Source organism: Myzus persicae, unplaced genomic scaffold, assembly GCF_001856785.1.
Source record: "Myzus persicae strain clone G006 unplaced genomic scaffold, MPER_G0061.0, whole genome shotgun sequence".
Lineage (NCBI taxonomy): Eukaryota > Metazoa > Arthropoda > Insecta > Hemiptera > Aphididae > Myzus > Myzus persicae.
Genome location: NW_019104047.1, coordinates 34071 through 49510, shown reverse-complemented (window position 1 = coordinate 49510; position 15440 = coordinate 34071). Strand labels below are relative to the sequence as shown.

Genomic DNA, 15440 nt, shown 5'->3' with positions numbered 1-15440 from the left:
TCTATACTATACTAGATAGCGAACTCCCGTTATCAGGTGAAGCTCACCGTCGATGTAGACGCCATTTTTTCGGGGGTCAAAATATTTCTGCATTAACCTAGATACAATACAAACATGTCATGACAAACATGTGGAATTCGATTTTAAAATGTACTCCTAATTAATACTTAAATATGCCTCATTCGTGTGTTGCGTATGGCTGTCAAAATAGGGCTTCAGCTGGAGAGTCAACTCATTTTTTCCGGTAAGTATCCAACCTATTTAAAACAAAATTAGTAATCAAAAAATACTAGTCATTAGTAATATATTCATATTATATTGCAACCATTACTTTACTGTATTTAGTTATTTATTTACTTTGTATTGACATTTTTATATTTGTATTCTATAGTAATATTATAATATATTAAATTAAAAATATATATCTCCTTATACCTGAATTATAAATTTGAATAATCATTTTTCTTTGAAATTAATTGAGTATGATATGAAGTGATTTGTATATTATGAAGTTAATTATTGTATTATATTATTATTATTAATTATTGTATTATATTATTATTATTAATTAACTGACATATAATTATATAAAGTAATTTAAAATATATAAAATATATCTGTGTATGTAACTGATGTAACGCGGTTTATTTCACGAGACTACACTATTACCATTCAAGTTATTTAGTAAGTCCCAAATAGTTGCTATAATATGCATTTATCAATCTATATAATATGTAAGATTTATTATTTATATAGTTATGGTTTGAAATTGAATGCGTGTTTAAATTTAAATCTTTTAATACTTCATGAACATTAATTTAACTTGTATCTTTTTCATACATTCAAATCATTGTTTTGACTCCCGAAAATATGGCGGATGCGTGATAAGAGCGCGCCGCCGAGCTTCACTATTGTCAATGTAAAACTAGTCTAGTACCATATCTAGTTAGTATAGACACAGAACAAACAGAACGGAATCTTATTTCATTTAACATGGGCTCTTATGAGAGATGATAAAACTACGTCCGACATTTCTAGATTTTAAACGTGATAGTACTATCTATAATCGTGAATCAAACCCACGATTAAAGATATACAGGTTGCACATCGACTACTGATAAGGTGATATACGATCGGACGAGGGCCGTTCTCCGACAAATGATAACAACCAATTTTTACTCCGACAGTCAGAGTGACCAACTGTAAAAACAAAATATCAAAACTCATTTTCGTAAAACTTTAAATCGGCGGTTTAACCTTAATTTATACTACATTGTATAATACGGCCGGAAAACTGCTTATAGTGTTCTAAAAAAACCATGTGTACAAATAACAAAGCTGAAAGTACTAACAAGTTACTAGTGTTAACTTCTGNTATGTATGAGTTATTGATTTAGCAATTAGATTTTACACTTAAGGTACGGTTTCGTTTCTGCAGTTGACTGCAGCGGCGGCTGCACGCAGTTGCTGCAACGACGGTCGCATGCAGTAGCATTGGTTTTGTTTATGCAGTTGACTGCATGCAGTCAACTAATAATTTCAATAATTTCAACAATAATCAGTTAAATTTAAACTTATCAGTTTACACAGTATCAGTGTATCACCAACTTTCAACCATGGATGACGTTACTAGGATTGTTCTACTACATATTCTTGAAGAAGAAGAACGAGATGAACAAATCATAAATCTGTTGTTCGCGAATAAAAATAAAAGGAAAAAAGTTCATAATATGTTTACAGCTAGGCGTAATGAAGGGACGTTTGAAAATTTAATTATGAAACACCTCATCGATGATGAGTGTAAATTTCAAAACTATTTTAGATTGACAAAATGTCAATTTGATTTTGTTTTATCTGCCATCGCACAGCATATTTTTAAAGCTCCAACAACTACTGTGAAGTTTCCTATAACACCAAAGGAAAAACTTGCTGTAACGTTAAGGTATTTATTTATTTAACACACCGCTTAAACGTCGACCCGTTGTTGATACAAGTAAACGGCCAACGGGCACCTATAGCCTGTGTCAACACGTTGTTTTGTCAACACCTGTCTTGTATTATAAAATTATAAAGGCGTCTATTGCCATTTGCCATACACATTTTTGTACTGCAAAAATATTAATATGCCTAGTAATATTGTTATTGTACAGTATATTTTATGATATAATGCCAGCTATCTAATCCACTAAAATACATCCATATACAAAATTATTTTTGTCAAAAAAATAACAGAAATGTTTTTTATAGTGTTCGATTATTTTTATATAAAACGAAAAAAAATTACAAACGAAAAATTTCAACATTTCAACTTGATAGATTATTTTTTTAAATTAAATGTGAAAATCTAAGTTATTTCAACTGTCAATTAAACTAGTTCAAAAGTTTATTAGAAAATAAACTAACAACCTAGTTAAGTTAAAAAATTAACTTTTTAAAAACAAATAAATCACACATTGCAGTTAAATTCGCTCAGAGTTTATTAAATTAAAATAGTGAAAACAGACAAAAATATTTAATTAGGTATGGAATAAAAAAAAAATCAGTCACTTCTTTATGATATTATGTCAATAAGGATGTTTCTCATAAAATGATTGTTTTGATGTGGATTGAGATGGACAGTTTAGGTTTTCTGGTTGATCTGTCTGAGTCTGACGAACTAATGGTTGATATGTTTGAGCCTGATGAACTAATGAATAGTCGGGTATGTTTTGTTGTGGATAATATGGTTGATGGTATTGAGATTGACTCTGCATGTGTTTTAGTTCCATATTATGTAAGCTTTGTAAATGTTGCATCTTGATTTCGGATCTCAATAAAGGTGGAAGACGTTTTACGGAAAGAGAAATACTTTTATAAAATACATCTACTTCATCTTCTTGTTTTTGACTTGCATCTTTCAATGTTTCTATTAATTTCAGTCTTGACTCTCTATTTTCAACTAGCATTTCTGATACTTTTTCCAATTTTCTTTTTCTTGACTTGGTTCCATCTGTGTCACTTGGTGGTGGAGTTTGTACCGATGCAATACTAGTATCAAGACATTCAACATCAATATCTTGATCTCCCAATATACTGTCATTACTCAGCTCTTCGTTTTGCCTGGTGTCCGATAAATTAGATAAGGTCCTATTAAAAAAGAAAATTAAAACGCCTATACAAATTATAATAGATTGGAATAGAATATTACCTCCTTTCTTCAGGAACATGTGAAAGGAAGGATACATATTTAAAGAGTGGCCAATTAGGTGATTTACAAGCAGCAGATCCAGTCCCTAATTTTCCCTCTCTTTTAAGGCGCTTAAAGTGGTCCCGAATCGAACGCCATCTCTTTTTACAATGATCATCTGCAAATTTTAATTTAATTGAAGTTTTGTCGGTTCTATAATTTTAGTTTAGATTTTAGAATAATAATATTATAGTATCATACATTTATAATTTAAATTTTATACCCATCCATTTTGTATAGACTATAGAGTAAAAATTGTTAGGTAGTTTTATTTTATTTTACCAATTGTTTGAAAATTTAAAAATGTAATAATATGATTTCAAATTTGTAAACCTTACTAACAATGCAAATTTAAAAGATATTTTAATTTTATGAATGACTGTAGTCTATAATCAATAAAAATAAACATTAATCTATATTATTATTATTAGCTTTTATTATTGTTCTGCGTGATACAAACTTCGATTATATAAATAATAAATAGTACAAAACGACAAAATAAAAATAATTATCGAAGTCTAAAAATAATTCAACAGCACAAGAATTAATCAATGCCCGGACACTATCGTGGTTATAATTTTACTTTTGTAATATTTAAAATTTAAATACATAGTATAATATAAAATATAGTATATACTATATAACTATATAGACAAAATAACAATTTTAAATAAAATAAACACCGGGAACATTTTTAGTTCGAAACGTTTGACATGTTAGAATTTTTTGCTGTTCCTGCATTTTTTGTCTTCGAACTATTTTAATTTTCGAACTTTTTTGTTCGAGTCCGGTTCGGTTCGGTTTTTTTAAAACTTGGTTCGACTTTCGAACTCGAACCGAACACCTAAAGTTCGGTTCGATTTTTCAAACTTCGAGCAGTTCGACCCGCCTCTAGCTGATATCCCAAATATTTATTATTCGTACCTATTTATTAGTAAATATTTTAATATTTTAATATAATTTTTAGGTACCTAGCAACTGGGGAATCATATCGATCATTGGCATATAATTTTCGAATTTCACATAGTGAAATTTCGAATATTATAAAACAAGTGTTATCAGCTATATGTGCAAATTTAACGCCTATACTTTTACCACAACCTACCAAAACTGATTTCAAAGCTCGAGCAGTAGAATTTTGGGAGAGGTGGAATTTTCCGAACTGTGTGGGAGCCATAGATGGCAAACATGTCCGTGTTGTATGTCCAGAAAAGTCAGGATCTCTCTACTACAATTATAAAAACTATTTTTCAATTGTGCTACTAGCGATTGTTGACGCTAAGTCTAAGTTTATAGCTATTGACGTAGGATCATATGGGAAAGAGGGAGATAGCGGAATATTTTCAAAATCTGTTATGGGAAAACGGATTTACTCAAAACAATTTGGATTACCTGAAAACACTCAACTCCCCGGTTCTGACAAAAGTTTACCATACATCATAGTCGGAGATGAAGCTTTCAGGTTACATACCCACATTATGAAACCTTACAATAGATCGCAAGCCAAGGAAGATTTTGAAAAACAAATCTTTAATTACAGATTATCTCGAGCAAGACGTGTGTCTGAAAACGCGTTTGGACTTTTAAGTCAAATATTTAGAATTTATTACACACCTATCGCAATCAAACCGGAAACTTGTGATTTATTAATTACTGCTACATGTTGTTTGCATAATTTAATTCGCGATGGGTATGAAGAGCGTCATATACAACAAATAGAACAAGAACCAATAGATACTACACATACAAATATGTTACCATTGGTCAGGCATGGAGGGTATGGAAATACTGAAGGATTTGAAGTTCGGGATGCCTTTAAATCATTTTTCAATGAAGAAGGAAAATTAAATTGGCAAAACCAAATAGTTTTTAGAACATAATATTTTTTTATGATAATCCTTTATTGTCTATTAATATTTATCCCTACTTATTAGTATTTTCCACTATTTCTTTAATTATTATTAGTAATTAATGTTTAATTTTAGATTACTAATAACAATAATAATAAATTATATTATTATTTTAAATTTCTATAATATTTAAGTTTGTTTTTAATTTTGACTAAAAATTTAATATTTAATTATATATGTCTAGATAATCTAATATATTTGTCATTATAAATTAATAATGCTAAAAAGTTTAATAACGCTCAAAACAATTTATTTTATACAAAAAAATATTACGTATTTTACAGTGATTGTCAGTGAAATGCCAATTATTGATTATTTGATTATTGTTACAATTTGTTTATAATAATCATTTTATACTCTGCTTATACCACCACCTCGGAACATACTTCAACTGTAAACTAGTAGTAACTAGTAGTTTTATTTTAAAATTTTTAACAACGGAAATATGCTATGATGGTCAATACCACTAATGAAACTTGTTATGGCTCTGATATTCTGATATTCTGATTAAAATAATGTAGATAATATCATATTATAATATAGGCACTTACCAGTTTTATTATTTCCCAATGAAGTCGCAATTTCTTTCCATATATTTTCCTTTAATGTAATGTCTTTGAAATCTTTATGACTATAGTCATACAATGATGGATAGCTGGACACAAGTTCGCAAAGTTTTGCATCATCATCTTTTGAAAAACTCATTTTGTTGAGGGAACCAAATGAAAATAGTCTTCAAAAAATGAATTCAGTCGTTGCGACTACTAGTGATGACTTGCGACCGACTGCACACCACTGGTCACACAACCAGTCGCTGCAGTCGACTGCATGCAGCAGGTGCGGCGGTCGCGTAAACAAAACCGTTTCTGTAAAAACCCATGTAAGCACTAAATGCGGCGGACGCAGCAGCGACTGCGTGCAGCCGCCGCTGCAGTCAACTGCAGAAACGAAACCGTACCTTTAGACAGTTGTCATAAATCATAATAAAATATTAAATAACTTAGCAATAAATAATAATTAGGTATTATTTAATATCACAAACAAAATTCAAAATAATCTGTTATATTTCTTATCATACATTAGCACATGTTCATATAATATGATAAAATTATTTGCACAAGGTGCATTTAGAGCCTATTTAGGTTTTTATCAGTAGTACAATTCGCGTTAAGATCATATTAATATTAAAACAAATGTATTTAGATAAAAAATGTGATAACTCCGGGAAAAAAAATATTTGTGGAGTGCTAATGATATCTAAATAAAGTGGCAACATTGTACATTCTGATTCTGGTATTAGAATCATAATCAATGTTAACTAGTACTCACAGATATCTATACCACAGAATAACCAGAAGAGACACCTTTTCAGTTTAACATGGGTTCTTATGGGGCACAGATTTGCAACACCTGGTGGAATATCAGTGCTGCCGGTAGAAAGATAATTCCCATTATTCTTTGTTTCTAGCGCGACTGTTATTCCCTGAACAGAGGCAATTAGTAATTACCTTAAACGACGATTATAAAGAATCTTTATAATCGTGCTTTAGCCTAACCTAATAAGTAATAAAGTTGTAAGTTGCAAGTTTGCAACTTGCTTACTCGCCTCAGTGTCTTTTGTGTTTATGTTCCAAAATATGAAGTCTGTACTCTGTAAAGTGAATAACTGATTTTTCAATTTCTGTGTTAGTTAATTTTTATTTGAATTATAANTTTCAAAATCTGAAATAATTACTAGCTCCGCATAGTTTAATGGCAAAATCTGGCGAGTAATTATCAAAAACGATTCATATGCAGCCTGGGTCATTTTTGAAGTTAGCGCATAAACCATTGGAAAAGACTTAAATGTAAAATACAGTTAATAGGTATGTACTTCAGAAAAATTTAATTATTTATACTAATAAAATTGTACTTACTACATTTTTTAAAACCACTTGAAATGTCAAAAGACAACCTTTGGTGAACTGAGGTGGACATCTGGGAACCGTTTTAAAAGTCCCATCAATACCTGCAACGGTTACTGTAAAGAGCTCTTCCCTATACTTTTGAATAGCATCTAAATTTGCAAAAACTATGCCAACCCTTTCGCCTTCTGCCATTAATGGTAATTGTTGTTGAAAAAAACTAAATAAAAATTTATAAAAATATTTTATTTTTATAGATAATGCTTGTACAATGTTACTTTGAGGATGGATTCTGCATTGTTGATCCATATGCTGAATTTTGTTGCTGGCTCAAGATATCTATCAGTTCTTCGATTGTAGAAGGGTTCTTTGGATGACGGCGCCGACGCATTTTTTTTACACACAATTGGGATTGCAAAAATGTATAATTTACTGCACCTTCTGGATTTCTAAGGCAGTAAATAATTGTATTATTTTTATAATTACTTTTTTTTTTATTGTTCTTATAAGTTATGACAATACTCTACAGCAACACCATGGCCATTAGTTAAACTTAAAACTATGTATTATTGAACTTCTTTAACATACTCGACTATTTCTCTGTTATAAATTTCTCTAACAGAGCTGGACATAGTTCCAGGTTTTGTACCTGCTGTACCAATAGCTCTTCTCAAATGAACCATAGGAACATCTACTAACCGAGGATCATGGTTGTGTTGTCCTAGTACTGTTATAACATTATCGTTCATGTTTGTGCTTATATAGGCAGTGGCAGAACAAAACTCTCTGCGATTTTTTTGGTTTTCGCATACTAAATATCTAAATAGTTATAAATTATAAACCAAATCTCAAAATAATTTTTTTTTTACTCACATTTTATTAATTCGACTTTTACTTTTGTAGTATCGGTGATTTAAATTGTCCAAAAATATTTGAGACTTAAGTCTAACACCAGGAATTATTTTGTATGTCATTGCTTGTTCTTGAACTGTAGAAATATAGTGAAAATTAATATGTAATTGATAGATAATTCCAATGTAATACCTTATATATGCCATACAAATGAACTGAATGTAATAATTTCTATTTTATTTTTATATTATTATTTTTATATATATTAATTAATAATTATATATTAAAAAGTACTTACCGTTGACTTCTTCATCTACATCCTCAATATTTTGTTCCGGAAGATTCAAAAAGTAATTATGCTCATCTAAATGTTCTCTATTCATATTGGATAATTATATAAGTGCACAATAAGTCTCAATATGAAGTGAAATAGTATACAACAATACAACATTCAAAGCTCAAAAGGAATGACAGAGCAATGACCATAATATGCACATGCAATTGATGTACAATTTTGTAGTCTATTAATGTATTAAATGTAGAAAAAGATAAGATAGATAATATTTTACTAAAGCTTATACCCTTTATTGTAAAGGTCATTGAGAAGTAATATATTGTATAATATCTACAAAGCTATTTTATAGGATATTCAGGTAGATCCTAATATCTGTTAAAGATTATATAATTGTATTGGGTATTCTTGCCATTTTACTTCATGCTTTAATATTTAATAAGATAAAATGTTGATTAAAAGATCATTGATATCTTTACTGTAATTGTCCATATTATGTGCACGGCTATGTGAGAGATATTTTAATGTGTTTTTTTATTATACAAATAAACTTGGGCAAGATAACAACATTCTTAAATTTATTTATTAGTCGTCATCGTCGTAAAAATGTATTTCGTTTTCATTATGCATTATACATTTTTATATTGCCAAGTTACTTTACTTTTAATGTAATTTGATAACGATTAAATTTCCATTTTTATAAAAATTACCAGAGCTTAATAATAATTTGGTATGTTCATGTTGTAATATATTTTGTTCAATAATAGTCCGATACTTCGACAAGTACGGTAGTATGTTTGGTACAACATTTCCCTAATATCAATTTAATTCAAATTATGTTGGTATTGGACAATATTTGAGGTTAAATTATGTTATCAAATTTATGTTTGTCGGAGAACGACCCCCATCTCTCTCATATTTCTCATATACGATATGACTATTGCAACAATTAATGTGTAGCGCTCCAAGCGGAAATATTCCATATTATAAATGTTAACAATATATATCTTTAACCGTGGTCCAAAGTGTATTTTAAATTGTGTTCATAACATTATTAAAATTAAAAGTAAATACTATTTTTCCTTTGAAATAAATGTAAGACATATTTATTAGTTATAACTATAAACTTTAAAACTATAAACTATTAACTATTATAAACATAAACACTAGGTATAAATAAAAATTCTAACATGTAACTAATTTAGACAATTTTTTTTTAGTTTTATTTTTTTTTTAGGTTTTTTTGATTTTCTTGATAAGTGTACTGTCTCATTCTCATTGTAATGTAATATGAAAAAATATTCGTTAACATCTCAAACACATCATTTGAGTTAGCATGTTTTTCAAACATTGCCTGGTTGCATAAGCAATCACTTAACATTTAACGAATCAATAGTGAGCTAATGATCCCTTAAACATGGTTTAGCGGCCCATGATTGGTCCATTTTAATTTTATTGGGCCGTTAAATTAATAATTTTTTCATGCAACCCGGCATTAGTTTTAAATAAATTGTGGTCTGGATGTGTAAGGTATCCTTTACTCTTTGCTTGGACTAAAGCAGCCTCTTGGCCTACTGATGACGTATTTAAGTTTAATCCTTCAATGCAAATTAAGCATTTAGTTTTGTTAACTAAACGCTTTGCTATGTATCTATTAAATATATTTATGTAAATATTAATATATATTTTTTTATAAAATAAATTTAGAGGTTTTTAAGTTATTACCCTGCCAAAAAATAGACTACACAATCAAATACTGTTGCATCTGCATAATCATGGTCTAACAAAACATCATCCAATTCCCAACATCCATCTTCAATAATTACATCAATTTTTTTTTAATTCTTCAACTTTTAGTTAATTTTAATATTAAGGATTTGTTAATGAAATAAAATTGATATTTTATACTTACAATATATTTATTTATACCTTGACCAGATTCCCATGTTTTTATAACGTCGTCTGTTTCAAAATGTAATTCGCAAATTCTGGAAGTTGGCTTTAATTTAAAGCTAATCGATTGTTCCCACAGATGCAACAAAGTTTCATCTTTAGGAAGAAGGAAAGTACTTTTATTTTTAGATTTACATGAAGGAACACAGCAAGTCATTTTAAATAGGTAATAATGTTACGATAAATACGAATACCGATTCACAGTCACTTTCAAATATTAAAAAGGCGGTAAAGTATATTATATCACCTGCATATTATCATAATAATATGCGAGATACTTTAAAATTAGTTCTGAATTTCGACACATGGGCGCTAGAGTTAATTATTTACAGCTGTTTTATATAGTCACTTTGTAAATCAATCTGAAAACCGTTTATTATAGGACGATGTGCAACCTGTATATCTTTAATCGTGATCAAACCGATTTATAATACGAGCGTCTAGAGACAGCGCCTCTTATCAGCAATAGTGTTATCAGTATCACATATCACTACAGTTGTCTTATCACATAATCGGAAAATAATCAANTTTATATAGTCACTTTGTAAATCAATCTGAAAACCGTTTATTATAGGACGATGTGCAACCTGTATATCTTTAATCGTGATCAAACCGATTTATAATCTATGTTATCAGGTATGGTTAACCATGTGTTGTTGTTGTTATGAGTGAAATTGCCGACTAACAGTGTAGTCACAAACCACAGAAAACTTAAAAAAAAGGAATTTCTCGGTATGTGGCAGCACGTTTAAAATTCAGAAATGTCGAACGGTTTTTCGATGAGCCTTAAGATTCCCTTCTGTTTGTTCTGTGCTAGTACTAGCCCTTAGCTACACGCGCCATTTTTTTTTCAATAATTACACGCGCGGTGTATTTTATACACCAATTTGTTTTACACAGAAATCAATGTCGTATTGCATATATATTTGACTTTATTTACTAATAAAAGAACAAAGTACTACTTAATATTGTTTTAAATTTAATTATAAAAAGAAAATTTAATAAAAAAAAAATTTTGTTATTACTATATATTATAATTGATAAAAGTAAAAATGTCTTAATTGTCAAATAATTTTTACTAACTTAAATTAAATCTTACTCACTATCCTGACTATCCTGACTTATTATACATCTTTCACATCTGACAACAGCTTTTACAGTTTTACGTGCTCTTTACATGTAAACTTCTGACATGAAGAACATTGTATTGTTGTCACCCTATTTTTGGCTCTTCCACACAAATAGCACCGACTTCGTATTTTTGTTGGAGGTTCTTGAACGTCCACTTCTTTTGTTTCATATTTTGATAAAAAATGTTTTATGTCAGTAGGGAGATTTGTCATCTGTGATCTTTCACTCAAGTGATTATTCATCAAATTCATTGAAAGTGATTTTAGAAATGACCTCCTATTCTTATGTTTTTTTTCTATTTGTGTATTGTTATACAGAATATTTGCATTTATACCTGCAATGTTGAGAAGTTGAAAAAATATTGATAAAGGCCATCTGCGTGTTCTTCTAGAGACTGAATAATTCCCACACATTTGGTCGACAGTGTCCACGCCTCCTTTTGTGGAATTGTAAAAGTGTATAACTTCAGGTTTTTTTGTCTCACTATTTACTGACGTATCATTATGCATAGTTGATAATAGAATTACAGCTTTATTTTTTTTAGGAGTATATGATGTTATCATTATTTCTTTTTGAAATCCAAAAAATGAAGAATTAATTGATTTATTTTTATGTGGTTGAAAGTCTACTGGAATCTCCTTTTTATTTTTTCTCAATGTTCCTACTATAGTTGTTTGCTTTTTTAGTAATTCAGTAGCCAAGGGATAACTAGTATACCAATTATCACATGTTAGGTTACGATTTGATCCCGTTACATTGTCAAGTAATCTCATGACAATATCAAATGGCTTGGAAGACATATTGTAAGGCCCGTCTGGTTGCGTCCCACAATAAATTTCTAAATTCCCTGTATAAAATGATTTTGCATCAACCAGTGCAAATATTTTCAAGCCATATTTTGCAGGTTTACTTGGTATATACTGAATAAAACTACAACGACCTCTAAATGGGACTAACATTTCGTCAATGGTCAAATATTCACTAAGGCAGTAACTTGTTTTACAATTATATACAAATTGATCAAGCATTGACCTCACAGCAGCTAGTTTGTCCTCAGATCTTCNTACTGAACATTTTAATAAATAGGTAATGGGTAAATTCAATAAATTTAACATATACGCAAAAAAAAAAATATTTGTTACTGAGACACTGTCTAGTACACTAATGACGCAGACGCATCACGCATATCGCATAGTGCTTGTAAATTGAGAATTGTTAGAAAATATTATATAATAGTACTTTTTTTTTTTTTTTGTGTGGTATCGAGAACCAGAGAGGGGACCGCGTTAGCATTACTTCCCCTCTGGCCCCCATCGTTTATTGAAAAGAAATCAAAACACATTACAATAAATGTAGTAGTGGGACAGTCCCCCGCTACTACTCATCACTTAATAATAACAAGTATAATGGTTACAACAAACGGGAGGCTCTACCCTCCCAACGGTGCCTTCGGCTACGGTAGACGACTTTGCTTCTATTTTCGGGCAGGAGGACCGGTCTCGGTTATAGTTTTTACAACAAACGGGAGGCTCTACCCTCCCAACGGTGCCTTCGGCTACAGGTAAGGTGACTTAACTAAGTATACTCAATCTGGCACTGCTGCCTGGCGGGCTCTCTCTTCGTCTTCCTTCGCCGTCAGGATCCCCTCGACCATCTGGTAGAACCCCCGGAACGTTTCCTCGGCGGCTCTGAGGAGTGCCCACTTTTCGTGCTGGTCGGCTGGCAGCTGGTCGAACGGAGGGCCGCACACGATGTTGGCGATGTCGGCTACGGATGGGCTGTGTCCCAGCTGGGTGACCAGGGGGGCCCGGAAGGCGCTCCAGTAGGGGCAACCCAGGAGCGTGTGCTCGGCTGTATCCTCTTCCGCAAGTCACTGCAGACACATTGGGCTGGGGGCCCTGGCACGCTTATAAAGGTAGGACTGGAAGCAGCCGTGTCCCGAAAGTGCCTGTGTCATGTGGTACGACAGAGGCACTAGCGGGACCGTTCTACCCAACCATCTTCCAATCGACGGGATGCAACGCCTAGTCCATGACGCCTTTGTAGTGGACTCCCATCGGTGCTGCCAAGCTACAATGGTCCGCACTCTTTCTTCTCTCCTGACGAAGGCCTTGGATGGCCGCGGTGTATCGGGAGCGATCTCCGCAGTCAGGCGCGACTGGATCCTGCCGCGTTCCAGGCCGAGGAGGTCCGCTGGCACCGTCGAGGCCAAAACCAGGGCAGCCTCGTCCGAGACTGTGCGGTAGGCCCGAATGGTCCTCAGCGCTGCCGCTCTCTGGGGGCGGATCAGGTTGGCTCTGGTTCTGGCCACGACGGACGCCCTGCCGATCCAGGAGGGTGCTGCGTAGAGCAACTGGCTATCTACGACGGTGCCGAGCAGTTTCCTCTTCCATTCGCTGGGGCCTCCGATATTCGGCATCAGCCTGGCCAGCGCAGCTGCCGTCCTAGAGGCCTTCTTAGCCACGGTATCAACGTGGGGCGCAAAAGTTAGTTTCTTATCCAGGATCACCCCTAGGTATCTGATCTTTCCGTATAATGTGATCGGGTGGCCTCCGATCGATAACCTAGGGGGGACGAACGCCCGCCTCCTCGACAGGATCACCGCCTCCGTCTTCTGATGGGCTAGCTCCAGCCCGTGCCTTGTCATCCAATCATCAATGCGGAGTAGGACGGAATTGACAGCGGAGTAGGACGGAATTGACTGCGGAGTAGGACGGAATTGACTGCGGAGTAGGACGGAATTGACGTGCGGAGTAGGACGGAATTGACATGCGGAGTAGGACGGAATTGACGCTAGGACGGAATTGACACTCTATCGTCGAATCTTATTGAACTCAAAATAAAAAGGAAACGGTTACAGCCCATACAAGCCCGAAAAACTTCAATTCCAGTACCATCTGTAGCCCAAAGTTCAAGAAAGTTGGTGTGATTCCCTTTTTTTATTCCTGACAAAATCAACAAACCAAAAAATGCCATCATTTCATTTTTTGTTATAAATTTGGCATCTCTATCTCTTTTATAGTTTTTTTGAACTGTCGAAATATACATATTGGTGTAATGAATAATTTCATCAACCATTTTGTCTGAAAATATTATGTGGAAAGCCCCTACTTCATTTTGAATTTCTTCAGTTGTAAATTTTGAACCAGGTATTATATTTATTATATTTTTTTTTTTAGTTTTAGCAAATTTACTTGTCAATGGTGTCTTAGACCATTTTGTTGCTTTATCTTTACCGATAAAATATTCAAGCTCAATATTATCATCATCACTATCGGAATCCTCAAATGAACTGTATTCCAAGCACGAGTTACTGTCATGATCACTATTATTTACTATTCTTACTTCATTGTCGTCTTCATCACCTCCCACTTCTTCTTCTGACGTTTCCATATCTAATATGTCATTCACATCATTTGGCGTAAGCTTTGACCTAGTATAATAATAATAATATGATTAAATAATATAATGATTATATAATAATAAAATATTAGAAAAATAAACGGAATTATGAGTCAATATAAGACGTAAAAAATACTTATATTATTACACGCGCGGTGTATTTCGTTCACCGATACCAAAATATTTTATACGGAGCTTGTTTGTGTGGCTACAAACATCAAATGACGACTGAAATGGATTAATAACTATTACATATTAGATAAGAAAAGTTTAGATTAGGAGAATAACTGAAAACCAATAAAAACTAAAATAAAACAAGATAAACAAAAATATTGGTGTACAAAGTACACCAGCGCGTGTAGTTAAGGGCTAGATATAAAAGTAAACAAAACATGTGGTCTGTGACCCAGAAATGGTTCTCATGGCAATCTAAGAATGTTTAATGAGACCCAATATTGGGTCTCATGGCAAGATTGGCAAGTTTAAAAAACCTGTGTGGTAGTCAAGTTGTTAAATAAATCATATCATTATTATCACACAAAAATAATAAGAATAACATTGGTCATTGCGTGGTTTGGTTGTTTCCGTTTTTATAATTCCGTAACTTAGAGGGATACACGTTGCTAACATTATCAGATTACGGATACGGTACAATTTCCAATACTTCAACCGTAGGGATACAGTAACCCGATCAGCTGATCGAGTGTTTATTCATCTATATTGTTCTGTGCTAATACGCGACCGGGAACCTTGTTTGGACGCATGCGCCA

At 32.5% G+C, this 15440-nt stretch overlaps 2 protein-coding genes across 2 annotated transcripts; both read right to left on the bottom strand.

The window, feature by feature from the left end:
- Positions 1-2535: 2535 nt before the first annotated feature.
- Positions 2536-6012, bottom strand: LOC111038057. The gene is made up of 3 exons (XM_022320981.1): positions 5688-6012; positions 3188-3344; positions 2536-3126 (listed from the first exon to the last, which is right to left on the bottom strand). Exons 1-3 carry the CDS (start codon positions 5839-5841, stop codon positions 2565-2567), a joined length of 873 nt encoding a protein of 290 aa, XP_022176673.1. The 5' UTR covers positions 5842-6012; the 3' UTR covers positions 2536-2564.
- An 814-nt stretch (positions 6013-6826) lies between these two features.
- Positions 6827-8705, bottom strand: LOC111038051. The gene is made up of 3 exons (XM_022320976.1): positions 7319-8705; positions 7053-7260; positions 6827-6976 (listed from the first exon to the last, which is right to left on the bottom strand). The coding sequence occupies exons 1-3, from the start codon at positions 7429-7431 to the stop codon at positions 6827-6829; spliced, it is 471 nt and encodes a 156-aa protein (XP_022176668.1). The 5' UTR covers positions 7432-8705.
- Between the last annotated feature and the right edge of the window lie 6735 nt (positions 8706-15440).

What these genes read in the sequence shown, in the direction of transcription:
- LOC111038057 (XM_022320981.1), bottom strand. Translation starts at nt 5,841, where the DNA reads ATGAGTTTTTCAAAAGATGATGATGCAAAACTTTGCGAACTTGTGTCC. An exon ending in ATTGGGAAATAATAAAACTG is followed by an intron (nt 3,345 to 5,687) that starts GTAAGTGCCTAT and finishes TAAAATTTGCAG; the next exon opens with ATGATCATTGTAAAAAGAGA. An exon ending in CATGTTCCTGAAGAAAGGAG is followed by an intron (nt 3,127 to 3,187) that starts GTAATATTCTAT and finishes CTTTTTTAATAG; the next exon opens with GACCTTATCTAATTTATCGG.